Genomic DNA, 27,108 nt, shown 5'->3' on the forward strand with positions numbered 1-27,108 from the left:
ATATGATGAAATTCTTTTCCTTTATTACTTTCATCAAATTTATTTTACTTCTCTTGTGATATAGCATGAACAATAAAACAAGTTATTTTCTCAAATTAATTTCTCTCAAAATACAATTTAATTTAAAACTGAAAAAAAAATTTCAATTTAGTAATAAATCTTTTTTTTAAATAAAAAAGCTGTGAATATTTCCAAAATAATATTAGTTAACCAAAATATATGGAAGAAATGAATTATAGCAGCACTGTTAACAATGTTTACCATGATTTCAACAAGTTTCAAGTCTCCTATTAACCATGCTTTTTTTTTCTCAGAAGAACCTATTCAGAAAAAGTAGTCTCTTACACTAAAGCTACTTTCATTGGTTTGCATAATCAAGTATTCTTGTCAACAAAAAAATAAAATCGGCTAATGATCTTTGGAATTTGGTTAATATCACTTTTAAAAAGTGTGACAAGTTATTTGATACCTTTTCCAATTGCTGCTGCTAATACTTGATTGTTTGCAAGTCACTGTTTTGTTGCTGGGAGGGAGTGTTACAAAATAATGCTTTACGTTGAACAAGATGTAACTACCGAGTTTTGCTTGGAAGTTTATTGTTTTTGTCATTAAGTTATTGAATCAAATTGTTATAAAACTCGGCTAGTTAAGATATAAATTCTATTTATAAAATTGTTCCAAAGTTTTCAATCTTTTGATACATGAGGATGTTTAAAATCTCTTAAAATAAAAAAAAAAAAAAATATAAAAAAAAAAAAAAGTCACAAAATATGTGTATATTTTTTCCCCAACTATTCACAAAATTTTTAAATAGCTGACTTTATGACTAAACTAAAATGCATTCTGGTGGATAAAATTTTACTTGAATTTATTAAGTAGGATTTAAGTTTGTTTTAATTTTTTATGAAATTGTATTTTTTATTTGAAAAATATTCAATTGTTAATAGTTAATAAAACAGGTGTAATTTTTGTAGAAGTGATAAACACTGTATTCATACAGTTTTATAAATATATAGATGTTAATACAAACTTAGAATTATAAAATTTTAAGCCTTTTACTGTTTGTATAGATATTTTGAATGTAATGAACCTTTAAAATGTATTTCCGAGAACAAACTTTCTTTTGCATCTTGGCTTATTAATTTTTTATATCATTTTTTCTCTTTTTCTAGAGCTTGTCGTGGACGTCTTGTGACATTGTTTATACGATTCCCCAACCAGGGGAGGCAGGTTGAGGATTTGGACATTTGGTCCCATACTAATGACACTTTAGGTTCAGTAAGACGACAAATCTTAAATAGAGTTAAAGTTAGCAGTAGCAGCATCAAAGTAGATCTGTACGTTAATGGAGAACTTCTAGATCCGAGCGAAGACAAGAAGTTGATATCACAAATTCCTCTTCGAGATAGAACTGTGAGTTCTTTACCTTTTCCTAATATATATATTTTTTTTCATATTGTTAAAAATCTGAATTTCTATAATTGTTCATGAATAATTCTTACATTCTACATTATTCTCACCTTTACACTCTAATTGTTAAATGGAAGATTCATTTATTTTAACTTGATAAAATTAAAATAGTCTAGAAAATATTTTTAATGGTTTTTATTTCAATTATCTCCCAATGTTTCTGGATTTTTGATAATTTGAAAAATTATGAGTATCTAGTAATGTTTAAAATTGATTTATTTCAGGCCGTCTCGGCTAAATTAGTTCAAGTTGGAAGTAACATGCCTTCCAGCCCAGACAGTAGTTCTGATAGCTCTGGAGGTTCTCCCCACAATACTTATGATGGGCCTAACATAGATGCTGAAAACTGTCTACCTGGTGTGGTAAGTAGAACTTTCTTTTCACTGCTGTTTTTCATTAAATTACTAGAAATCTACATTGAATCATCAATTGAACTTATATTAGATAAAATCAAGGTAAAGTGAGTTTACAAAGTTAAATTATAAAAATTTAAGAGTGGACGTCAGATAAAATCAAAAGGCTGGTATCAAGCATATGAGACCTTGTCAAATCTATTGTGAAAGATTCTTAAAAAAACAATAATAATCTGACAATGGTAATACTCGGGCATCATGAGTTGCAGCTATTGCTGCAGGAAAACTCTGAAATGAGTTGTAGTTATGGGGGCTTACAACTTATTAGCCATAGTTTCTAATCCTTCAATTGTGAAGAAGAATGGACAGTTTAAATGCTTGAAAATCACTTGGAAATGTTGAATAGTGAACAAATCAATCATGGTGGTTCACAAGTTTGTTTTTTTTTGTTAATACCTTTCTAGTTTTGACAGATTAAAAAATGTTTGTCAATTATTTGAATTATCACAATTCTACTCAGTTGGGAAAAGTAAATTCCTTGGTATAAAATAAACGTTTAAAAAGTTTTGTAATTAAAGATGCTAAATATTAAAATAAATTCTCATTTCGTTAAGTTAATTTTACCATCAACATAAAACACTATTTTATTCATCTATTCAATATTTCTTTAATAACATCCTTTCATTATTCAAAATTAAAATCCCAGATGTCAAATGTTAGCCTAATAATTAAAAACCTATTTAGGTATATATTTTAAAATCAAATTTTGCATAGCAAGATATATATATATTAGTTGCAATCTTAAATAGATTATCTAAAAAATAAATCATTGTTTGTATAAGAAAAATCACAATTAAATAACTTTCCAGAAGTGTTAGAAATTATTTTAAATTAAAATTTTTTTTTTTTTTTAAATTTTAAACATTTTATAGCACAAAGTGATCTGTAGGGTTTAAGTGTCATATAGCACATTCCAATCTCTGTAATAGTTACTTTGTTTCATGAGAACCAATGTTTTTCATATTGCCTTTATATGTAGTCAACCACTCTAAAGTTAAAAGTACACCTTAAGAAGATCAGAAGTTACATCGACCAAAATGTTGTGAATATAACAAAGTGAAAATAGTGGTCCAAATAATCTGCATTATCAAAGTTAAAAATTCTGGAAACATTTCATATTTTCCAAATACAGTTTTGAATGCATAAATTTTGTTTTCTTTAATCAATTTGATATGCCTGAATTTAAGTTTTTTTTTTTTTATTATAGTTAATGGCACATATCAACCGGTACACAAGTTTCCTTTTCCAACTCTCGGATCTTGGTAGTAATCTTCAACTGCCAAAATTAAGAGACACAGCAAGATCTCTTCTGAAAATCATGTCAGCTGGTAAATCTATTCTTTTTTTCTTTTTCTTTTTTTTCTTTTTTTTCTTTTTTTTTTTTTTTTCTTTTTCTTTTTTTTTTCTTTTTTTTCTTTTTTTTCTTTTTTCTTTTTTTTTTTCTTTTTTTTACCCCCTTTTCTTTGTACGCTCTTTTACAAAAAATACTCCTCCACAAAAAAAAAAAAGTGCAAATAAAAATCCTATTCTTAGTACATTGCGATTGGCAAATAAATGAAAAACAAACATTAATACAAATTAATGACTTTATCCATTGAATTATGTGCAATTTCTGTAAAAAAGAAAAAACAATCTAATACTAGGACTGTCTTAAAATGAATACAAGATTTTCCAAATAATTTGCATAAATTATACATTCTGCACAATTCGATTTCTATTGTATTAGCTGATTTAATATTTAAAAAATATTAAATTACTTTTACATGTGGAAACATAAGTAAATAAATGTTGGGATATGATTACTTTCATTCTTTTATATACTTAGTTACATTTTTTGTTTCTTTTTGTATTTTCAATTTTCTAATTGCTCAATTCAATAAATTTATTTATAAAATAAAGAAATGCTAAAAGATTAAAATCTTATGATCTTATTTATAACTATACTAGGAAACTGCCCAGCATTGCCCGGTCGTAAAATACGGTTAATATATTTTGATTAATCCAGATTTCGTATTATATTGAACCCAATATATAGTAATGATTTAAAAAGTTAAAAAAAAAAAAAAAAAAAAAAAAAAAGTGCGTCACCATGGAGAATTGAAACCAAAACATTTAGCTTGCAATTTATTTTTTCCTTTAACATTAATGCTTGTGCTATGAAGACATGCTTGCTGCAAGGCTAAAAATTAAAACATGATTACAATATGCATGCATATTTGTAATGGCGTCATTCCACCATGACCTGGCAAATTCCATTTTTTAAATTTTCACTTTTGTACTGATTTTTCCCTGGCTAAGACCCAAATATAAAGTTTTGCATAGGTTCAAATACCCTATATATTAAGTTTCATGTCTGTAGACCAAAAACTGTCAGGAGTTTGGTTGGCAAAATTTTTTAAACAAATATATATACATAAATATATATAGAGAGGTTTGTATTTACTATAGCCTTTTTACACAAATATTATGCAAGTATAAATCATGAAGAATATCTGCATGAATATAATTACATGTAATAGTTAAAGATAATCATCCTATAAGAAAAATGAAAAACACTAAGAGGGAATTAAAAGCAAGCTTAAAAGAATATGCAAATTAGGTAGATCTTTTGTAAATGAATGCAATTCCATGGCCCATATATAATAAGGTTGTATTCTTTTAAATTAACTGGTGCTACCAGATCAGGCTGCCCTGTGGCTTCCTGAGACGAAATGCACCTACATTGACGTTTTTTTGTTTTCTGATCTTTTTTGTAAAACTTAATTATGTTCTGCAAAACCAAAAACAAAAACAACAGCCTATTCCCCCCCCCCTTTTTATTTTATTTTTTCCTACCTTACTCCCGGTCCTGGATATGACCTTAAACTACATCCGATGGTGAGGTCCAGCTTACGGGCTTGGGGAGTGTGGAGCCACCTCTTAATTGCCATTGCTCCCAGGTCCACCCTGACCCGGAGTGGTAGTACCTGTTAGCGTCCCAACTATGGGTTAAATAGAAACAGATTTTAAAAAGGAAAAGAAACAACAAAAAAAGAAAGAAAAAGAAAACAAATATATTCTATTAAATTATCTATTTATTTATTTATTTTTTTGCCCTGTCGGTAGGGCATGAGAAAAAACCGACTGTCCCCCTGCAGAGGGTAAAAATCCCTCAATGGGGCAACCAGTTAGCCGTGGGTTGCTACCCGTAAAGTCTTAGGACGTGATCCTGGTGATTGAGCGAACCTAAACTAGGATACATAGAAGTTTAGGCACCGCAACACATTACTTTGGCCCTTACTTCGATTAGACGGACGGTCGGAGAGGCCCGATCCGACCAATCGGCCAGTCACGCCAAGCCCCACCATATATTGCCCATTCCAAAAACCCACTACTAATACAACACATCCCCCCTCTCCCACAAATAACCCTACTCCCTAATATATGATGGAAAGCGGTGGCTGAGGGTCAATCGATTAGGTGTGAATATCGATGACGAGGCTGTAAACCCCTCAGGATTGCTACAGATCCCATAGCAATATCAAGAGAGAACAGATAATCATTATGATACCACCAAAGTCGGTTATATCATCATTGTATCCCTGTAGAGGCTGGGCGAATGGGTTTCCCCCCAGGCTCTTCCCAAATAGGACTCCGAGGTGGGTGGGGAACAAAGATGACGAAAAAAGAAAACAAAATATATGGCTTATTCCTCCCAAAAACCACCCAACCACCCAAAGAGAACCCACTCTGATGTCTCTGACATCAGTAGCTCTGACGAAGAGACGATAAAACCAAGGAACTCAACATTCGTAGTAATAGAATCAATGGAGGAAACTCCTTTGAGCAAACTATCACCTTTTAAAATTGAAAAAAATCTTAAAACTCTAAAACCAAAGTCTATTAAAAAACAATTTAACGGCAGCCTACTAATAGAAACCCATAACGAAGAACAAACTAAAGAAATATTGAAACTAAAATTATTTGAAAACATCAAAATCAAATGCTACAGACATCCAACCCTAAATACCTGCAAAGGAGTAGTGAAAAGCCACGAACTTGCACTTTGTCCGGATTTCCTCCAAGGGACAAACTTACAGAAACAGAATGTGTTAGATGTTTGCAGAGTTCAAATTAAAAAAAACGGTGAGAAAATCGATACCAATACATATATACTAACTTTCGATTCCCTCACCATACCCAAAGAAGTGAAAGTCGGATATATGAAAATAAATGTAGAAATTTATATTCCAAACCCCCTCCAATGCTTCAAGTGCCAGAAGTTTATACACCATCAAGATCGGTGCACACGATTACCAGTGTGTGGAAGATGTGGAGAAAGTGGCCCACACATTGACTGCAGAAAAGATTTCAAGTGTGCCAACTGCCTGGGAAACCATGGCGCTGGCTCTAGATATTGCGAAATATGGAAAAGAGAAAAAGAAGTGACCAAACTAAAACATATGAAGAATATATCCTACCCAGAGGCCAGGAAAATCATCGAAACTAAAACATATGCAGATGCAACAAAAAAAACTAATCCAGTCAACAATCAAAATGGTCATATACATGTAACGGATACAACTGGCAAGAAAATTGATGTCCTAAGCAAACTAATAAAGGAAATGAAAGAACTATTAGAAGAAATGAGGAAAATGAATAGTGCAATGTCTGAACTCACATTATTAATAACAAATATGAGCCCAGCACTTGTCTGTCTACAGGAGACCTTTCTGAAAGAAAATAATACCATCAACATAAAACACTACACATCTTACAACTACATAAATAAAGATACGGACAGAGCTTCTGGAGGCACATCAATACTTGTGAAGAATGAAGTCCCTCACAGACAAATAAATATAAACACAAACTTGCAAGCAATTGCAGTTACAGTGACTCTACATAGAACTATAACACTTTGCTCAATATACATCCCTCCAAAAGATACAATCAACGAAACTGAGATAACTCAATTAATAAAACAACTCCCTAAACCCTTTTTTCTACTAGGAGATCTCAACAGTCACAATGTAATATGGGGAAGTAAAGAAACAAATAAAAAAGGAAAAGAAATAGAAAACATAATAAATAAAAATAATCTATGCCTCCTTAATAATCAAAACTACACCTATATGTACCCAGCAACAGGTACTTTCACCGCCATTGACCTTACCTTATGTGATCCTTCCATATATATGGACTATGACTAGAAAGTACACAATGACACCTGTGGGAGTGATCATTTCCCAATCATCCTGGAAAGTCTAAGTACTAGCACTGAACAAAAAACACCCAAATGGAACCTACATAAAGCGGATTGGGAAGACTTCCAGGAACAGTGCAAAAACCAATTAATTATCGAAAAGAATGATGAAGATGACCATTTGAACTACTTCATTAAAACACTCACAAACATAGCAAATAATACCATACCGAAAACAACCAAAACCAACAATCACAACAAACCTTGGTTCACAAAAGAATGCAGAAAAGCCATCAGAGCTCGACGAGCTGCCTTGAGAAAATTCGAAAAGTATCCAACAAGCGAAAATCTGGATTTCTTCAAAAACAACAGAGCAAAAGTCAGACGAATCATAAAGGAATCCAAAAGAACAACCTGGAGAAATTATATATCCAAAATTAATGTGAATACCAAGGCGAAAACAGTTTGGAACATGATGAGGAAAATAGAAGGAAAGTGTAGTAGTACACCAATATCCCACATCTCTAAAGGCAACAAAATATACACCGATCAAAAAGACATTTCCAATAACCTGGCAGATAATTTATCAAAAATTTCATCATGTGACAGACAGAGAAATTCAAAAAGATTAGAGAAAAGGAAGAGAAAAAGAAAATTCTATTTAAATCACAAAATGCTGAAAAATACAACCAACCTCTTACCTTGCCTGAATTAAAAGAATCGCTAACCAAATCCCATGACACAGCTACAGGGCCTGATGAAATTCCATATGAAATCCTCAAAAAACTTCCAGAAGCCTCAATGGAATACCTACTTGAAATTTTCAATATTATATGGTCCAGTGGAAACGTACCCGAGACCTGGAAAGAGGCCACAATAATACCAATCCCCAAATCTGAAAACTCAAACATCCAATCCCAATCAAGTAACGTCTCAGATCCATTGAATTTCAGGCCAATAGCTCTAACAAGCTGCATTTGTAAGACCATGGAAAGGATTATAAACAAAAGACTATTCTGGTTCCTGGAAACAGAGAATCTTATTACAGAATTTCAAACAGGATTCAGGAAAAACCGAAGTTCAATAGACCACATAGTCAGACTTGAAACCTTCATCAGAGAAGCCTTTGCAAGGAAAGAACATTTAACAGCAGTGTTTTTTGACATGGAAAAAGCCTACGATACTGTGTGGAAGTACGGTGTTACAAGGGATCTGAAGGCGCTTGGACTAAAAGGTAGAATGCCAATTTTTATTGAAAATTTTTAAAAAAATAGACGGTTCAGAATAAAGGTTGGCACAGCTCTCTCGGACTTGAAAGAACAAGAGAATGGAGTACCTCAAGGGAGTATACTGTCAGTGACCCTGTTCAGTATCCGAATTAACAACATTGTAAAAAACCTTAACCCTGGGGTAGATTGCTCCCTATATGTGGATGACTTCCTAATATGCTGTAGATCTAGATATATATCTATAATAGAAAGGAAGCTTCAATTGTGCTTAAACAAAGTAATGAGATGGACGGAAGAGAATGGATTTAGATTCTCCAAAAGAAAAACGAAATGCATGCATTTCTGCAAACTAAAGAACATGCATAATGATCCTGTCCTAACCATGGAAGGAATGCCCATACCAGTTACTGACCAGTACAAATTCTTAGGGATTTTATTTGACAAAAAGTTAACATTCATCCCACACATAAACTATCTGAAAAAAAAATGTAACAAAGCTGTAAATCTTTTGAGAGTGGTAGCACATACCGATTGGGGTGCAGACAGGGAAACACTCCTTAAACTTTACAGAGCACTAGTCCGCTCAAAGCTAGACTACGGTTGTTTCATATATGGATCAACCCGAACATCATATATAAAAAGCCTAGACCCTATTCACCATACTGGCCTAAGATTGGCCCTAGGAGCATACAGAACTTCCCCCGTGAACAGTCTATACACGGAAGCACACGAACCCCCACTAGATCTAAGGCGAGAAAAGTTAGCCCTTCAATATTTACTGAAATTGAAGTCTTGCCCAAACAACCCTGCATACCAATGTACCTTCTATCCTAAATATGAAGAACTCTTTAACATGAGAAGAAAAACTATCAAAACGTTCGGGCTCCGAATGAAGGAAAGCATTGAAGAATCGAAAATTCCAATCTCCAGCATTCACAACTTCATACTGCCTAAAACACCCCCATGGACCATGAAACAAGTTGAAATAAAACTCAACCTAAACAAAAAGTCCAAATCTACAAAAAACCCTAGTGAATACCACGACGAACTTCAACATTTAAAATTACAATATTCAGACTACACCTTTATCTACACAGACGGGTCTAAAAGCAACAATCACACTGGATGTGCAGCAACGTACCATAAAACCACAATGAAGAGAAATCTTCAAAATGAAGCATCTATATTCACTGCAGAGACTATAGCTATCGATCTCGCACTCAACATAATTTCAGAGGAAACCACCAAAAACTTCATCATTCTCACAGATTCTCTATCAGTCCTATTATCTATACAAAATCAAAAACAAGAAAATCCACTAACAACAAAATTAATAGAAAAAATCAATATCGTTTCAACTACTAAAAACATTATTCTTGTCTGGATCCCCAGCCATGTGGGGATCAAAGGCAATGACAGGGCAGATATAGCTGCAAAAAGATCTTCTCACCTTCCAACTGACAATTTTAAGATTCCACATACTGATCTTAGACCTCAGATAAAAGCATACATACAGGAAAAATGGCAACTGCGGTGGAGTCAGCAAGAGGGCAACAAATTATACTCAATCAAACCTGAACTTAAGGAACGATGTCCGGACATCAAGAGATCACGCCGAGAAGATGTGATACTGACTCGGCTGCGCATAGGGCACACCAACTTTACTCATTCTTATATACTAAATGGAGAATCGGCGCCAGAGTGTATCCCATGCCAGGAGACACTCATAGTAAAACATATCCTAGCTGGGTGTGATGACCTTGCCCCAACTAGAAAATTATATTATACAGAAAGCAATATGGAAGACCTTTTTGAAAAGGTCAACTCAGCAAATATTCTAGCATACCTAAGGAAAGTAAATTTATATAAGAAAATTTAAGGAAATTTAAAGTCATCCAAATATACACATCCATGTATAAATACAACATTTAATTTCTTAGTTCAATTTTATAAAAAAAGGGAGGAAAGGCTGAAAAGGTCATTCCCCCCCTCCCAATAAAAAAAGTTAAAAAAAAAAAAAAAAAAAAGGACTCCGGCATTAAATGACCACATAGGTTGATATGCCGTAAAACCAATCAATCAATCAATCAATCTTTTAAATTAAATAGAAAAAAGGGTTTTTAATATGAATATCAATATACCTATTGATTTATTGGAGTATGAAAATTTCAGGGTAATTCCGTTAATTTTTCTGCATGATATAAATTAGAACCTTCTGCTTTACCCCTGTTATGAAGTACATAGCTACGGCTTCAAATGAATACAAAACTATGCATGAAACACATGCAGCTCTAGGTGTATCAGAATTTTTGTAGGAATTTTTGACACCCCTAACACGAAACTGTGAATAAAATATAAAAAACTCGTAATTTCTCTTTTAAAAGTGGGTTGTTTATTTTCTTTATGGATTATACTTCCAAAATAAACTATTAAAGTCGTTTTAAAAGTAATAAAAATAATTTTTTTTTTTTTTTTTTTCTTTTTTTTAAAACTAATGAAATTTTACGAGCTTAGTATTTTTCAATTTTTAAACTTTAAAAATCTATCAAAATTTTTCTATTGGTTCTATTTTTATGATATTTTCAGGGTCAATGTGAAATTTTATGCGCTTTGCAATAAACCAAATATAATATTTTAGACAAACATTTTTTTTTTTTTTTTTTTTTTAAATTCACGCCCTCCCCCATTTTCAAGTGTGTATTAAAAAGTAAATTTACTCACCAAAGTTTTATATATCACAAATTGAAGATAAAAGATCAATAAATAATATATTTAAATTTAAAACAAAAAAAATAGTGTTTTTTAGAAATTTACCTGTAAAGTCCGAAGTTACCTTTTTTTTAAAAAAAAAAGTTTTTTTTTTTTTTTTTTTTTTTTTTTTTTAAATGAAACCTTGGTCCTTGCTCTTTTAATTGAAAAAAAAAATTAGGGTTTGAATTACATTTTTCAAGGAGGTATAAGCTTGGAAAGACGGGGTGGAATTATTCAATATTTTTCACGAAATTTCTGACACACCTAATGCAGCTCTGAACGTAGACATCTTACAGTCGATAAAGCTTCTGATGCTAAAACATACAGCTTGGCCTTTGTTCTCTTATTACATTTCACCTTATAACATGGTATAACAAAGTGGGATTTAATTGTTTTCTCTGGAACAATGTAAACACTTTGTGGATAATTTCATTCAGCAAAATGTACACGCTTTACCTCAGACTTTTGTGTTTACATCTCCTGGCAACGAGTTTTATCAACCATGTGGATTTAAACAAACTCAGGATTTTCCTATTTTTACACATTCATTGGCAATCAACATGGCATATGCAATTCCACTATCAGCAAAAATGGTAATGGGCGGCTATTTACAAGAGAACTGGACCCTTTTCAAATTAACATGGGAAAACTATGCAGCTGCAATAGAAATTGAAAAAAAGAAAATAGCAAAAATACAGGTAGGAACGTTTTTCTCAGTTATTGGTAAAAAATGTCTACAAATATATAAAAATCTGCTAATGTCGAAAAGAGGAACGAGCGAGCACAAGAACATTTTAGACTCCGACTACTTCAAGCCCAAACAAAACACCATATACCAATGGTATGTTTAATTCCTGCACACAGAAACATGAAAAAATTTGACATTTACTTAAACAAATGAAGAAATTTAGTCAAAACCTGCAAATATGGTGGCCTTGAAGATGAATTACTGCATGACTGAATTGTAATAGGCACTAGTAATAACAATGTACGGGCCAGGCTCCTTGGCAAATCTTAACTTATTTTAGACCAGACATTAGACATTTGCCAGAGCATTGAACAAGCTGAACAAAAAACTTGGCAAACTTAACAAATCAACAGCAAACATCCATTTCACAAAAGCAGACAAAAAAAAAAAAAAAAGACACATGAATTTATAACGGATTGTAAATTCTATGGATAGAGCCATGACAAATGAACTAATGTGTGCAATCTTCCTAAAGCGCAATCACATTACCAGGGTATGCCAATCACAGATACAGTCCACCCCACCTAAACAACCAAACAAACCCATGACACAACGAACTGCAAAGGTGCACTGTCAAAACGTAAGCGGCCAGCAGTGATGAAAGTGTTTTAGGTTTTAGGGGCTCTGTCAGATAGCGAACAGTATCATGCAGACATTTGTCTATCTATCCCAGGAGACGGCACAAGGACCACGTGCATATTCCAAAGGACACAGGAGCAAGCTGCAGTACCCTGGCCCTTGCTGACTACAAACACTTCACAAAAGCACAACTATGACCTTCTCACACAAAATTGAGACTGTATCACAATTCCATACTGCAGCCCTTGAGCTTGGTAACACTTCATTGTGAAATAAATGGCACAAGAAAAATAAAAAATCAACTTTCACCATCACTACTTTCCGGATAGGTTAGCTCAGCTCTGAAGCTCATAACTTTTAATACTGACTGCCACAGCTGAGTGAAGTAAAGGAGGCAAGGACAATCATCAAAGAAGGTATCCTCAGCAAATATGAAGGTGTTTTCTCCAGCCTGGGGAAACTACCAGGTGAATAGAAAATTGAAATTGACCAGAATGTTAAGCCTATACAAAATAATCCCCGTAGGAACCCTCTGCCACTGAAAATGGAATTTAAAAGAAAACTTTGATTTCGTTGATCAAGGAGTAAAGCCTGGGTCAAGGTCCAACACCATGGATCAACAAACTGGTTGTTGTCCGGAAATCAAACAAAGTGCGGATATACATTGATCCACACCATCTAAACAAGGCAATCAGGCACCACAATTACCCAACGCTTTGAGGAAATTGCAACTAAAATGAAGACTAGACTGTTCTGTCGCTGATGCTAAATAAGTCCTCTTCCTATTGATTGAACCCCATTTGACAGAATACAATGGCTCCGAATGCCATTTGGAATCAGCTCAGCCCTCTAAGAATGGCAGTGACGACCCGACCATTGACTTGCCAAATGACCCCATAATCTACGGGTCTGGTGAAAGTGAAGTAGAAGCTGATAAAAGCTATGATGTTGCTTTTACGGCACTCCTGGAAAAGTGTCACAAAGTGGGTATAAAGCTTGACCGTGCCAAGCTCACCGTAAAAAAACTTCTGTCAGTTACATGGGACACATCTTCAGTGCTCAACAGCTGGCACCTGATCCGGATAAAGTCACAGCAGTATAAATGATGTAACACCCTACTGATGTTCAAGATGTACAGTGGTTACTAAAAGTCGTAAACTACCTTGCCAATTTACCCCCAAACTCGGTACAGTATGTGAACCACTGCAACACCTGGGAATCTGTTTGACTGGCTATCACAACATGAAACGGCATTCATTCACATCAAACAGCTCATCACCAAAGCCCTTATTCTTCATTACTATGATGTCAGCAATGTGAGTTCAGAAGTTGGCCTTGTGGCAATCTTAACACAGGATGGGACACCCCATTGCATATGTATCCCGGGCACTTGGAAAAACTGAGCAAAATTATGCCCAGATTGAGAAAAAGTGCCTTGTCATCATTTTCGCTGCAGAACAATTGTAACAATACATCCTTGGTAAGGAGAAAGTCAAAAACCACTAGAGACAATATTGACAAAACCCATTCACGTGAGCCCAAAGTGACTCCAGCAAATGTGGTTAAGACTCCAAAAATACTCTAGATATTAGATACAAGCCATGACCCCCAAATGTATATAAGTGACATACTATCTCAGGCATCACCACCTACCGCTCCAGCCACAACGGAAGAGAACCTCACCATATTCCAACTACAAGAAAAGGAACTCTCAGATGAGTTAGCAAATATCAATATAGAAGATAATCTCTTTGTCACTAACCACCACCTCTCACAGATATGAGGAAACTAACCATGACACAACTTTAAGGATGCTGATAAATCACAAAAAATGGCTAGCCAAAGGACAAAAACGACAGCCCACTCAACATTAGGCCATACCTGCGATAAACTGTCTTCTGAAAATGGCCTGGCATGCCGAGGCATACATCTTGTCATACCAATTAAACTTAGACCCGAGATGATCACCCGGGCACATAGATTTCATCTTGGCATTCAGTACACACTAAACACAACCCGCAATATGTTTTGGTCATGAATGCAGAGATCACAGAAGCTGCTCAAAGATGTGAAACCTGCCAACTGACCCAACCACAACAGTGACAACCTTTGATGACCTATCTGATACCAGTTCACCCCTGGCAGTGTGTTGCTAGTGACTGCTTTGAGGTAAATGGCAAACAATTTGTAGTATTAGTCAAGATATATTCGGACATTGTGGAAGTGGGCTAGCTCCCTCATCTAAATGGAAACTACCTTGTCGGAGTGATCAAACCTATATTTGTCACACATGGCACACCAACAACAATGATAACCGACAATGAAACGAACTACATAAGCAGCAACTTCAGCAAATTCTTAGTCATGAGACATCCGGCACATAACATACAGCTCTCACCACTACCAATCGAATGGACAGGCTGAAGCAGCAGTGAAGCTGATGAAAGGAATTATTAAAAAATCAACAAAAAAAGGAACAGCCTTTCAGAAAGCCATACTTGAATGATGCAATGCGATCACGCCTGGCATACACGGTTCACCAGCACAAAGGTTCTTTTCAAGGCACACCTGCTCTATGCTATCTTGCAAAATCATAGACTATACACCACAAGTTTAAGTAAATACATAGCGGGCACTCATATATAAGACAAGTAGCAAAAAATACTGTGACACACTAAGCCACTGTCTAACCTCACTATAGCATAGTCTGTTAGATCCCTAATGGTAACTGAAATCGTCACTGGCAAAGAAGCACCATGCAATTACGGAGTCCAAGTGAATAGAAAAATTTACAGAAGGAACCGAATTCACATCCCCCAACTGGCCACCCATTCAACCAGTACACCTATCATACCCCAACATATTTCTATGCCGCAGCCAGCAGAAGATAACAATGCTCTGGCAAAATCAGCGCTGCAACAACCTCCAACATATGAACAACTTTGCAGGTCTAGTGATGTTGCCAAACTCCCTACACAACTAAGAGACTATACACTGTAATTAAAAACCGTGAACCTGCAAATAAAACTTTCCTTTCTTTCAATCTTAATACAAAGAATGTAAGTAATGAAACCCACAAAAATCAACGAAACACAAGAAACGCAACATATTTAAAATGAATATACAAAGACGTGTAAGCAAGCACTGACTGTAACTGGTAATTTCAAACCAACACAACATTGAGTAAGAGGGATATTATGAAGTACATAGCTACGGTTTCAACTGAATATGAAACTATGCGTGAAACACGTACAGCTATGTACGTAGACATCTTTCAGTCAATAAAGCTTCTGGCACTTAAACATACAGCTCGGCCTTTGTTCTCTCATTACATTTCACCTTATAACAACCCCCTCACCCAAATTTCTTTTTTTCTCAGGTGATTACATGTACTAACCTTGAAAAACATGCAAAAAAAAAAACCAAAATTGTTTTAGAACCTAGAGTAGTGAGTCATTATTGTATATAAATTTAGCATAAAATAATCCCTTATTTCACCCTTCTCTTCTTTTTTCCTATCAGAGATAAATAGTGCATTTTTTTTTTATTATAATAGCCTTCTGTGATTTAAAGAGCGTGCCCCTCTGATTTAATGAGAGGGGAAGGTTACCTTTTTAAGCTTGGGTTCATGGTAAGATATGGAATTGTAAGTTTTCTTTTTTATATACTAACTTTTCACTATAAAAAAATTGTGTTGGGACTAACTTCATTAAGGACCGAGAATCCAAAAATGGGGAATCATTTTACATTAAATTTAGATGCAAAACTGATCCCTGAGCACACATGCTCTTAATTTTTTTTACCCAAGTTTTTTTTTTTTTTTTTTTTTTTTTTTCTCTAAGTTTACACATGATTATCTAAAAGGTATATTTTTTAATTGACAACTAGAAAGTCATTTCTGACTAGAAGTAAAGTTTGAAAGAAGTATTTGAACTTAGCTTAACAAAACAGTATTTCTTAAAGGAGCCACTATTTTATAGAAGAATTACGAAACTCATCAACTTTTGATACTTATTTTATTTGAAGAAAAATACTTGAATGCAAGCAAAAAGTCTTTTTTTTTTCCCCAAATAAAATAGTTTAAATAAATGTAATTTGTTTTAATTTACATTTAATTGTATATTAATTATCTTCAGACAGAATTGCTCTAACTAAACATTTAAGAACATTTTCTATATTTATATTTTCAGTTTTAAATTCGTTTTGGAAGGAAAATTAAAATAAATTGCCATTCTTGTATATAGCAGTTAGTATTGCTAACTTATACAATCACTATTACGACTGACAATATCAACAGAACAGTCAGTTTCATTAAAATAGAAACTATTTTTTTTGATTAGGGGTAATTAACAATTGCTCCTACAAAAAGATAATACAATTATAATTTTAATATTAAATTTAAATTGATTTAATTATCATTTGCAGGTAGGTAATCTTTTCAAATTTTTCAATGCTTATTATGTTGAAGGTTTCTTTTAGACTTCAGTGTTTTGTATCCCCACCAGGATTAAAAACTTAATTTGTCCTAATTGGTTTCCAAATTTCATGACAAAATTTCTTATACAGGAATGGTAACAAACTTATCATGGATCTCTGTTCTCCATAAAAGTTGTGAAAATGACCTGTTAAAATTGTTACAACTTGTTTAAAACAGGTCATTTATTTATTGATCCATATCAAAGTATATGTGCTTCTCAATAAAAATTGTATTTTTAGGATTTAAAGTGCTTTGATTTTTTAAAGTGACTATTTTGGTAGAACCTCTTTAAATCTGCTGATTGATGGTGTTTTTATGATCAGTGGGTATTGGTAATTCAAGTAACAAATGTTATCTTTCTCTTGTTATAAACTAATATCTCTCTGCATTATATTTCATTACATTCTGCAGATTTTTTTCTGTTGTACATAAAATGTGGTAGAAAATACTCTTTTGTATTGAACTAAATCAATGAACTGAATTCAAGCTAGAATAATTTCTGTGTTGCAGATACTTTTACAGTCGAAAAATTCCGTAGCACATGCATGGAACATGCTAGGGCTGAGAGTGGGGTTTCAGCTCCACTGGAAACTATGTTCTTCACTGGTTCTTCAACTCAAGTTCTCTACAATGTAGAGGTAAGTCACATCTTTTTTTGTATATTTATGATCAACAATTTAGATAAATCATGCCTTTTTTTTTCATACTTTTAATCATCTTTAAACTGTGCAAACAATATTTTCTGTATATTTACTTAAAAATTTGAAGTAATTAAAAAAAAATTAAATTATTTTTTTACGTGATTACATATTAAAACATGCACACACATGATACATGCTTTTGATAATATTAACAAAATCCGAATTTTTGGGTGGTTCATGACTTTTTTTTTTTTTATTAGGTTGTTTACAGTTTGCTGATGCCAGCAGCTGCACCAATTTCCGATGATGCTTTTGAATTTCAGGTAAAAAAAGTTTTTGTAACATTTATGAATATTGATGGATATATTGTAAGTTAAATTTAACTAAAGATTAAAATATAGTATACAGGAGGTAAATGAGAAAATGCAATTTTGATTAAAAAGCACAAATGAATCATAATCCTTAACTCTTCTGGTACTATCAGATTAGGCTGCCTGAAGATATCGGTTTTCTGACTGAAGTATACAAACATTGATATTAGTGCTTTTTTTCCTTTCCCTTTGCAAAACTCAATCATGTTCTGCAAAGTCAAAAACAATTTTTCTTTACAAAACAACCAAACCTACAAAAAACACCATGAATAAAGATTTGAAAAGCTAAAGAATTGGAAGTATAAAATCTTTTTTCCAAAATTACCAGATTCGACATTAAATAACTCAAGACAACCTAACCACACTGAACATTTTCCTTTCAAACTATAATTAAAACCATAAATTACATTCTATTTAAAATCTGTTTACAATGTGTTTAACTTGGTCTTTAAACTGATAAAAAGAAAGTCATTTCCGGTTGTAATTAAAATTTAAAAGAAAGTCAAATATGTTTCATTTGTCTCGAAAGCAAAGAAAACTTGATTTTTTTTCATGTACCTCTCATATCTGATTAAATTTTCTATTTCACCAATGAAATCAAATTCAAAAAGTAAAATATCTGTTTCCCTATTTTAATGAACCATATTACTTTTAATTAATAGTGCTAATATTTTTTTAGATTTTCAAACTACTTATTTTCACATCTTTGATGTTTCAGTATAATTTTGTACGTAGTGGTGGTGTCCAGTTGTCTTTGAACATGCTCACAAAAAATAATTTCTTACCAAATGCTGATCTCCCTACGAGAAGGTAAGTTTTGTCTTTTTTTAAATTTATTTTTTAACTTATTTACCCAATGCCTTTGTTTGTGTATCCTATAGAAAGATTGTAGAATCTACATAAAATTTAAAAATGTATTCTGATATAAAATTAACCAGGGAACCTAATAGAAGTGGTCCCAAATTCCTCCTGAAACTATGGGGCAGATTTCATTTTTATTTTTGGGGAGGTGGTGGTATAATGAGGGTTCAGCTGTAACTTGGTGGGGGGGACCCCTAAGTTCAATATATTTGTTTTGAAATGCCTTGACATTATCTTTAATGTTTCTTAAACTTCTCTTTGGATTAAGGAGGAAAGGTGTAAGAAACTTAAAAAGAATGGTCTTAATAATGTTCTGGAAGCATCTTTTAATTTTATTTTGGTGTTTTCAGTAATGCTTTGAATGATAGCAATAAATGTTAGTAAATGCAATACTGTAATCTAAGGGGTATATAGTAATCCAGAAGTGTGCAAAGTCCTAGATAGAGCAAGTGTGTTTAAAAGAGCCCCAGGAGAAAGAACTTCTGTTTTTGGTTAGTTTAGTGTTGCCTGAGAGCCATAATAGTATTACAGTATTATGTTTGATAAGTAATATAATTCATCCTAAGTAGATCACGTGTGCTTATGTTTTAGAGGAATCCTCAATATCCTAGTGTAGCTATTTTTAAATTTTATATGGTCCAGGAGAAAGATGTTCACTCTATATTGATTATATTATTTTCGATCAGAAAAGGTACTGGGCATTGCCTGGGAGTCAATGTCTTGAATCTTAAGTCTTGTTTAGTTTAAGAATTTCTGATGGGTAGTTGTTCCATACAAGCCCTGGAGATGAAGAATTCTCAGTGTCCAGCAGTTCTGTACAGGTTCTGGACTTTATAATTTTGCAGCTAAAGAGCAAAAGATCCGTGTGTTATGAAAAAATGTGCTAGGATGCTAAAAGGTTCCATTTTTATGGAACAATTCTGGTTTCTGATTGGTTGGTAGCAGAACGGGAATTAATTTGATTCATCAGTTCCTAGCAGCATCATTTATAAATAGAATCTCCCAACTTTAAGAGAGCATACGTCCATTAGATATCAAAAATATTTCAGCACAGATAGAGAACGTGTGTACAACAATGTAATACATTTACTATCTTGTCTATGCTTGGTGGAGAAGAGAAAGACAAAAAAAACTTGGTGTTGCTTGGGAATAAATAAAAAAAATGTAGATTTCATATTTTTTAAAAAGGTGTGGGGTGGGGGGAGAAACCTGGTGTTGCCTTGGAGCAATAACTTTAAATCTGAAAGCTTGGGTGAATGACTTATTTTCAATACATATACAAGAGAGGAATGAGCTGGGTGAAAAATGAGATGTGGAAAAATGAGGAAAGAGAAACATAAAGATTGAGAAAGATAAAGAAATGAGTTTAAATATGAAGATATTACCCACTTTTTTAACCTATTTTGTTTTTGATGGCCCTGAACCATGCTGGGTAGCTCTTCTAGTTTAATATAACTTTGCTTTCTGCAACACCATGCTTAAGATGTAATTCTAATTTTCTATCTTGTCAGTTGCTGGTGTTTCGTTATTAGTTCTCATTGGCACGCCATATGATGTACATTCATGAAAGTCTATGGTGGTTAAAAATGTGCCGTATTGTTGTACACAAAAAAAGTGATCAAAGAAATCTCAACATCTTTAAAACAGTTGATTGGTTTTTACAAAGAACTTAAACAACTTATAACTAATAAAATGAAAATTCTTTTCCCTTACACTGAATATATTTAGGAATTTTATTGGTCCAAGCTAAAGATTCTGTCCTTTCTCACTAAAACTTTTGATTAGGTTCTTTCTTGCTTAGCAAACGAGTTTTTCAAGTAGCGAGTCAAGCTTAAATCTGAGCTCTGGATGGTGTCTGATGGAGCTGGTTTTTCACTTGACTGTTGAAATCTTTTTGTTACCTATTAGCAGGGAAACCTGATGTTGTCCAGGATTGAATGATTATCAACAAATGTTCCAACCTCCCATACTTTTGTCATTGAAATCTCTGAAATCGCCGATTTTTATTTTTTAAAAATCTTTTATTTTTTCCAATCCAGTCGATTGATTGCTCGCTCACTCATTAGAAGGATAATCTCAATTAGAGCAGTGTACTGGGAGGAAGCTTCACAAGCCTCTCTACAGTTACTTGGTCCACAATACATTGTAGTCTAGGTTGAACTGTATGGAACCTTCTATTGATTTTATAAAATTATCTATAAATAGTGGCTTCATTTAAAGCTGAAAATGCAAAAGTCAAGTATCATGGTTCAATTGTGCTCTAAACAGAAATATTCATTTCAAACATGCCCCTGTCTTATTAAAGAATCTACTGTTGATTTTATAAAATTATTTTTGCAAAATTACTTGAATTAAATGTACAAAAATAAATTATCCTGTTCTAAATGAAAAATTAATTTTGAAGTGCCTGTCTTATAAAAGAATCTATACTTGATTTTTATAGGACAGACCCTTCTGTTTGTGTAGTGATAAAACTTAAATGCACTTGTGATGTCTGGTTGTATAAAATTGTTAACTTGGGTCACAATCAGATTTCCTCCTTTTAATCAGATTTTTTTTTCAATTTCTGATATCAATGGACACATTTTGCTTACAAAACCTATGTAAGAATACTTCCATACACAAAATACCTTTCTGTGAAATTTCCAAAAATTAGCCCAGCCGTTTTGGAGTTCATAAGGAACTCTCTCTCTCTCTCTTTCTCACAAACACATGGTTTCTTTTACATTCTAATCTAGTCTCTCTCTCTCTTGCCTTATTGTTAATAGGTTTGACTGTTCATCAAAAAGCTCCACTGTTTCAAATGTATGGTCTCGAAGACCATTGTGTTTTATATTGTTATAGTTGTCGGCTGTCATTTATCTCTGATCTATGCTCATCCTAAAAGAAAATGAACCTGTGTTGATCTCTTTCCAACTTTTGAATATTTTCTTTAAGACCTAAACCATGCCAAGTAATTGAATGCAACTCCTTTGTTTTTTCAACTGGATTCACCAAGACGTGAATTGACTTTATCATTTCTTGTTAGATTCTTTTTAATTAATTTGGCCTTTCCTGTTCATTGAATTCTCTATTTTCATAATGGAAACAAAATTTGATTTCTGTTTTTTCTTCCTTATTTTCTTTAAGTCTAAGATTTTTTTTGATGTCTTGCTTAGACATGTTGATGCTTTTAATAACTTTTTTTTCTTTTGGAAATGTTCTCTTATTCGTATTTTAAATCATTTTTCTTATTACTACATTTTGCACAGCATCAGAGTATCATAAAAGCGGTCAAAAAGAGTAGACCGGAAGGTGGCACTGAATCATTTTTGTGTAAACTCATATGAAAGAAGTGATGTTTGGATTTAAGTTATATTCATTTCCAATAGTTTTTTGTGTCATGTTTAATATTATTATTGTAAGATACTTGTGTGCATTGATGCTTCTTGTATACTGAACTCAGATGAAGTTCAGCATATACATGTAATTAATAGCAATTCTATTAAAGAATTACAAAAACTTCACTATTATAAACAGTACTACTCATGAAGAAGGCCAGAGAGAATCTATTTTATGATAATCATTTAATAATAATGTGTTTAAATTTATTCTTGTGTTGGCTTTAATTTATAGTTAAATGTTTTTTTCTTACTTTCAGGAGTGCCTATGTGACCGTTTTGAAGATATGTAAATTGATGACAACAACAGTCGGTCATGCTAAGGTTCAAGTCGCTGTTGATGCTTGTAGTGCTGACTCTCAAACTACACCAATTCCTGTTAATGAGCATAATTATGCAGTCACTTTGCAGCAAGCATTAATCTACATACCAAATCCTACTTCAGAATTTACATTGAGAAGTGTGGCCATACGATTGGGTCAGCAGCTGAAAGAGCAGGTGAGATTTTCATGAATCCATTCTCACACTTTTTCAGAAACATTTCTAAATTCTGTAATTAAATAGTATCTGCTAAAGCTGTCATTAAACATTTTATCGGTTAACTGTGGAATATGACATGTCTAAGTGTTCCGCGATTGCGTTCAAATGTTGTTTATTCATCTTTATCTTTCGACTGGTTTCCTTGTTGCAATGCGTATTCTGCGAAGCTCTATACTCAGATGCTTCATCTGACCAAACCAGTTTCGAGTTTTTGCAATTGTGTGATACTGATATAATTAGGTAGTTTATGATTAATATTGAACTGCATGATGTGGATTTGGAAAGTTTCTATTTTCTGATGTCATTTTATCTTCCAGTTAACACATTCAAGTTTATATAAAACGACAAGGACATATGCATTAGATTTTTGCTTTGACTTTGTGTTTATAAGTTATGGTAACCTAAGCTGATTCTGTAATTTACAGCTGTTTACCCATCAGTAAATGTTCCCAAGGTAAACAAACTCTGTAATATGTTCAATTTGTTGGCTATTGATAAGTTTTTTTTGCTTTTTTTTTTATATCAGTGATCATGCATTTAGTGTTGGGCATGTTAAAAGAAAGACCATAAGTTCCATTGTTGTTCTGTTTTCCAAATAACTTTATGCCATAATTATGCAAAGACTGAAAAAATATCATCTTGCTTTACACTCTTGAGAATTTGGATTGGGTGTGATGTTGTAATTGTTGCAGTTGAATTACTATAGGTCATTTTCAAGAGTTATATGTACTATTTATTCAATTTTTTTTCTTTCAAAATTTTTCAAAAAAATGTGATACTATCAAACACTTCAGTAAAATCAATAAAGGTAATGAGCACAGGATTATTAAATTTTATTTATTTTTTTATTTTTTTAAATTTTTTTTATCATGCTTTAAAGTGATAATTTGCTTGATATGTTTACCTGGCTGGTATGCAGAAAAGTTGGGAATAATGCATAAAGATAAAGATCTCTTTTCATGCATTCTGTGACAATTTGTAAAAATGATTTAAAAGGCTGATTGGATGATAATTTCCACAATCCATTTGACTGTTTTTATGTAGTACAATCAATGTATTTTTGGAAGCTTCCGGTACATCACCAATTGAAATTATCATATTAAACAATTTCAAAAGATTAGAAGTGAATCTTTATCAGCTTTGAACAGTTTGAATATTATCAAGCCCAAGACTTTTGCTCTCCTTTAAAGATAGAATCATATCCTCTATTTTGCCTTCCAAAATGAATGGTATTGTCTTTAGCATCCTCATCAACTTGAAGGATGTCAGTTGAGTCCTCTATATATAGCTCTTCATATGACAATTTTAATGTTTAAAATGTTTTATTTAAATATAATTTTTTTTTACTTTAATTTTGTGAATGAGTTGTTTTCTAAGAACGATTCTTATGTTTGTAATGTTTTAAAATTTTATATTTTTATAATTTCACAAAACTGAAACTAATCAATTTAATTGGATGTTTTGGCTTCTAAAATAGTGTAAATATTCCCTGGAAGAACTACAATGAATCATTGATTTCAAATTTGTTAATAATTAAAACTTATTTTTCAGGCTTTTGGAGCATTACCAGATTTAAATACCATCAAAGCTATACAGAAAATCGCATGGTCATCTTGCACAGGATCTTTGCATTTAGTTCATGATTCGAATGAAGAAATCCATCGGATAGTAGAAAAGGTAAATCCTTCATAATTTATTTCAAACAAATTTCTTTTTTATAAACAAATTTAGTCTCAGTTTATTAATAATAAATTTTTATTTAGTAATTTCCAAACTTTAACAAAATGAGAAATCCTGCAAATTAGTTAAAAATCTAAAAAAATAAAACTATTCAGTAGATACAAAACTAGTAAATATTTTGAGCAATCATTGAAGATTAAATGACTAATCCTCACTCTAATACATCCTAGTTAAATGTACTGACCTTGCTCCAACCAGAAAACTGTACTATGTGGAAAACAATATGGAGAACCTCTTTGAAAAAGTCAACCCAATGAATATCCTATCATACCTTAAAAAAAAAAAAAAAAAAAAGTAAATCTATATATGAAAATCAATCTTAAGAAAATTTCAAGACATCCATATATATATATTCAACTATAAATACATCTGAAATATGCACACAACTAATTTCTTTTGAAAAGCTCTTCCGACTTTTAATGCCCCCCCCCCCCCCCCCAAAAAAAAGGCTGAAAAGTCGTTAAACTCCTTCAATCCAATCCATTTGTCACTTTAATCACTTTATCACCATTATTTCCCCTATTCAGGGTTCTGAGATTTTCTGGTAGCCTGGAATTCCAAGTTTCCCACAGAGGTGGTCTTGGGGATTGAGTCTATTTAAATTCCATTGTTGAAGATCCTGATGGATCCATCCAAGATTTTTTTTTATTCGAGAATTAAGTGGAGGTTGACAATATTTGGTAGGCGATTTAAAACTTGATAAAACTATGATTGAAACTGACAGAAAATAAAATGTACATGTATACATAATGCATCCCTGTAAAAATGTTTTTCGACATGTTTGTTTTTAAATTATATTTTTTCCTTGAGACAAGTGTTTAACTAGTTAGCTGAAATAAAGTGGTTGTTTGAAGAAAGAGCACAATTCATGAAAAGCCCTGGCTTAATAAAAATAATCTGTTATTAAAAAGATTTTTTTCTAAAATTGTTTTTTTTTTTTTCTCATTGTTTATTCCAAATTGTTTTTAACATAAATTCACTATTACAGAAGTGAAAGTATGCTGTCAAATTTGTATTATTATTCTCATCTTGGTTTTGTATGTTCATAATGTTTTAGCTTGTGTAACCTCTGACTAAAGTAATTCATATTGTCCAATGATTAAAAGCATTGATTAACAATTATGTGAAAGGCTTCTGGGGTTGAAGGTTCAATGTTTACTACAGGCAATAACTAAATACAAAAGTACAACATAAAATTAACACTTCTCATTAAACAAGAACCATTTATGCCTGTAATGAATTCATTTTCAAATTCTATACAGTGTAAATATTTTTAAATATGGATACTAAAATAAATGTACAAATTTTCTTTTTGGTGCCCAAAATTTATTTAAACAAAAAACATTGAAAGAAAAAATTTATGTAATTTGTTTTTTTAGGGTGAAGAAAATACGGAGCCAGAAGATATTGAAGTGACGAAAGAGGCTTTAGAACTTTTGTCTGTCTCTCTCGCCTTGTGCCCAGCTGCTCTGGAGTCTCTGAACAAGGATAAAGCATGGCAATGCTTCATTATTGACCTTCTGCTGCTCTGCAAGAATAGGTAATTGATGTTTATTATGTTTAATACTAACACGAGTCCCATGGCTTATTTATACTCAAAACATATGGCTGAAATAATTTTTGAATGAGACTTAAACTTAATTTTGGCATGATACAAAATGATGCCTTAGAATTCCTAACATGGTAACTATTTCATGGTAAATTACAAACTTGTTTTGTGGACTGTGAATTCTCAGCACTCGATTGTTCCAGCAGTTAAATGAAATGGCTGTAAGATGACAGCATATCTAATGTCACCATGCTTTACTAAATGATTGAAATATGCATGGTCAGCTCAACATGGCTACCACATTAAACGTAATATGGAAAATAAGAGCTGGCAGATCAAGAGAAATGGTTTGCTAATTGTGATCACAACCAAGGAAATAAAAAAAATCTTGTGTTTTGTTATATAAAACAAAAAATAAGATTTAAAAAAAAAAAAAGCACCAAAATACATAATCTGACAAATTCCCGACGTATTTAGTCATAGAATCTTTGGTAGCACAAAAACTGATCAAATTATCACTATCTACCACCAGCATACTCAAAAAACAATAAAGAAAACAAGCTCTTGAATGGTAATATTATAGAGATGTAATAGAAGACAGTTGCGAACCTATAATATAAACTTTAAAACTTACATAACCAAAAGAAATATGTAGTAAAGAATTTTACAGTAGAGGACATGACAAAAATGTAGAGCCAAGAAGTGACTGATGTCCACAGAATTTATTATAAAATGAAACTGATGAAGATACCACAAATTCTCAAAGAAATAAAAATACTGTACTCAATTGAAAGAGTTGAATATATCGAATTTATACATAAAAAAAATCAATGGAACACCTTTCATGTTCAGTCATACAATGAAACTATTTTGATGGCATGTAGAGATATCTTTCCCATATTGAGGGTAAAAGAAAATTCTACAATGTTGGAAGCATGAAAGAACTATTTGAAACAATAGATTGTAACATCAATTTCCTATCGTTTTAATCACAGTTTTAGGTTGACTGATCAAATATTTTTGCACATATGTAGATATGCACTAGGACGTGTGAATACTCAGAAATACTCATCGTAACTATTGTACTTATATGGAATATTCAATTACAAAGAGAATCGTCTGACATGATGAGTGAAAAGTGAAAAAATAAACAAATTGCACAACATCCTTGCAA

The 27,108-nt window shown here is 32.5% G+C and overlaps 1 protein-coding gene and 1 long non-coding RNA gene across 15 annotated transcripts in view; both read left to right on the top strand.

Annotated features, from left to right (window-relative positions):
* Positions 1-27,108, top strand: part of LOC145297516 (ubiquitin carboxyl-terminal hydrolase 9X-like) — a 292,030-nt gene that overhangs the window by 184,780 nt on the left and 80,142 nt on the right. For all 14 annotated transcript variants that reach the window (XR_013870257.1, XR_013870258.1, XR_013870256.1 and 11 more), the window contains 9 exons: positions 1,173-1,413; positions 1,695-1,832; positions 3,091-3,211; positions 17,363-17,490; positions 17,754-17,816; positions 18,583-18,674; positions 22,366-22,603; positions 24,197-24,322; positions 25,765-25,925. Coding sequence is in view for 11 of the 14 variants with exons in the window: in XM_080143416.1 (XP_079999542.1) it covers positions 1,173-1,413; positions 1,695-1,832; positions 3,091-3,211; positions 17,363-17,490; positions 17,754-17,816; positions 18,583-18,674; positions 22,366-22,603; positions 24,197-24,322; positions 25,765-25,925 (1,308 nt within the window). In the remaining 3 variants the exon portion in view is untranslated. The remainder of the gene's footprint in view (positions 1-1,172; positions 1,414-1,694; positions 1,833-3,090; positions 3,212-17,362; positions 17,491-17,753; positions 17,817-18,582; positions 18,675-22,365; positions 22,604-24,196; positions 24,323-25,764; positions 25,926-27,108) is intronic.
* LOC145297517 (uncharacterized) lies at positions 11,151-15,457 on the top strand. Its single transcript, XR_013870259.1, has 2 exons — positions 11,151-12,289; positions 13,470-15,457. It is a non-coding gene; the product is annotated as an uncharacterized LOC145297517 (long non-coding RNA).

This window comes from Euprymna scolopes, chromosome 18 (assembly GCF_053919585.1).
Source record: "Euprymna scolopes isolate OS-2025 chromosome 18, ASM5391958v1, whole genome shotgun sequence".
Lineage (NCBI taxonomy): Eukaryota > Metazoa > Mollusca > Cephalopoda > Sepiida > Sepiolidae > Euprymna > Euprymna scolopes.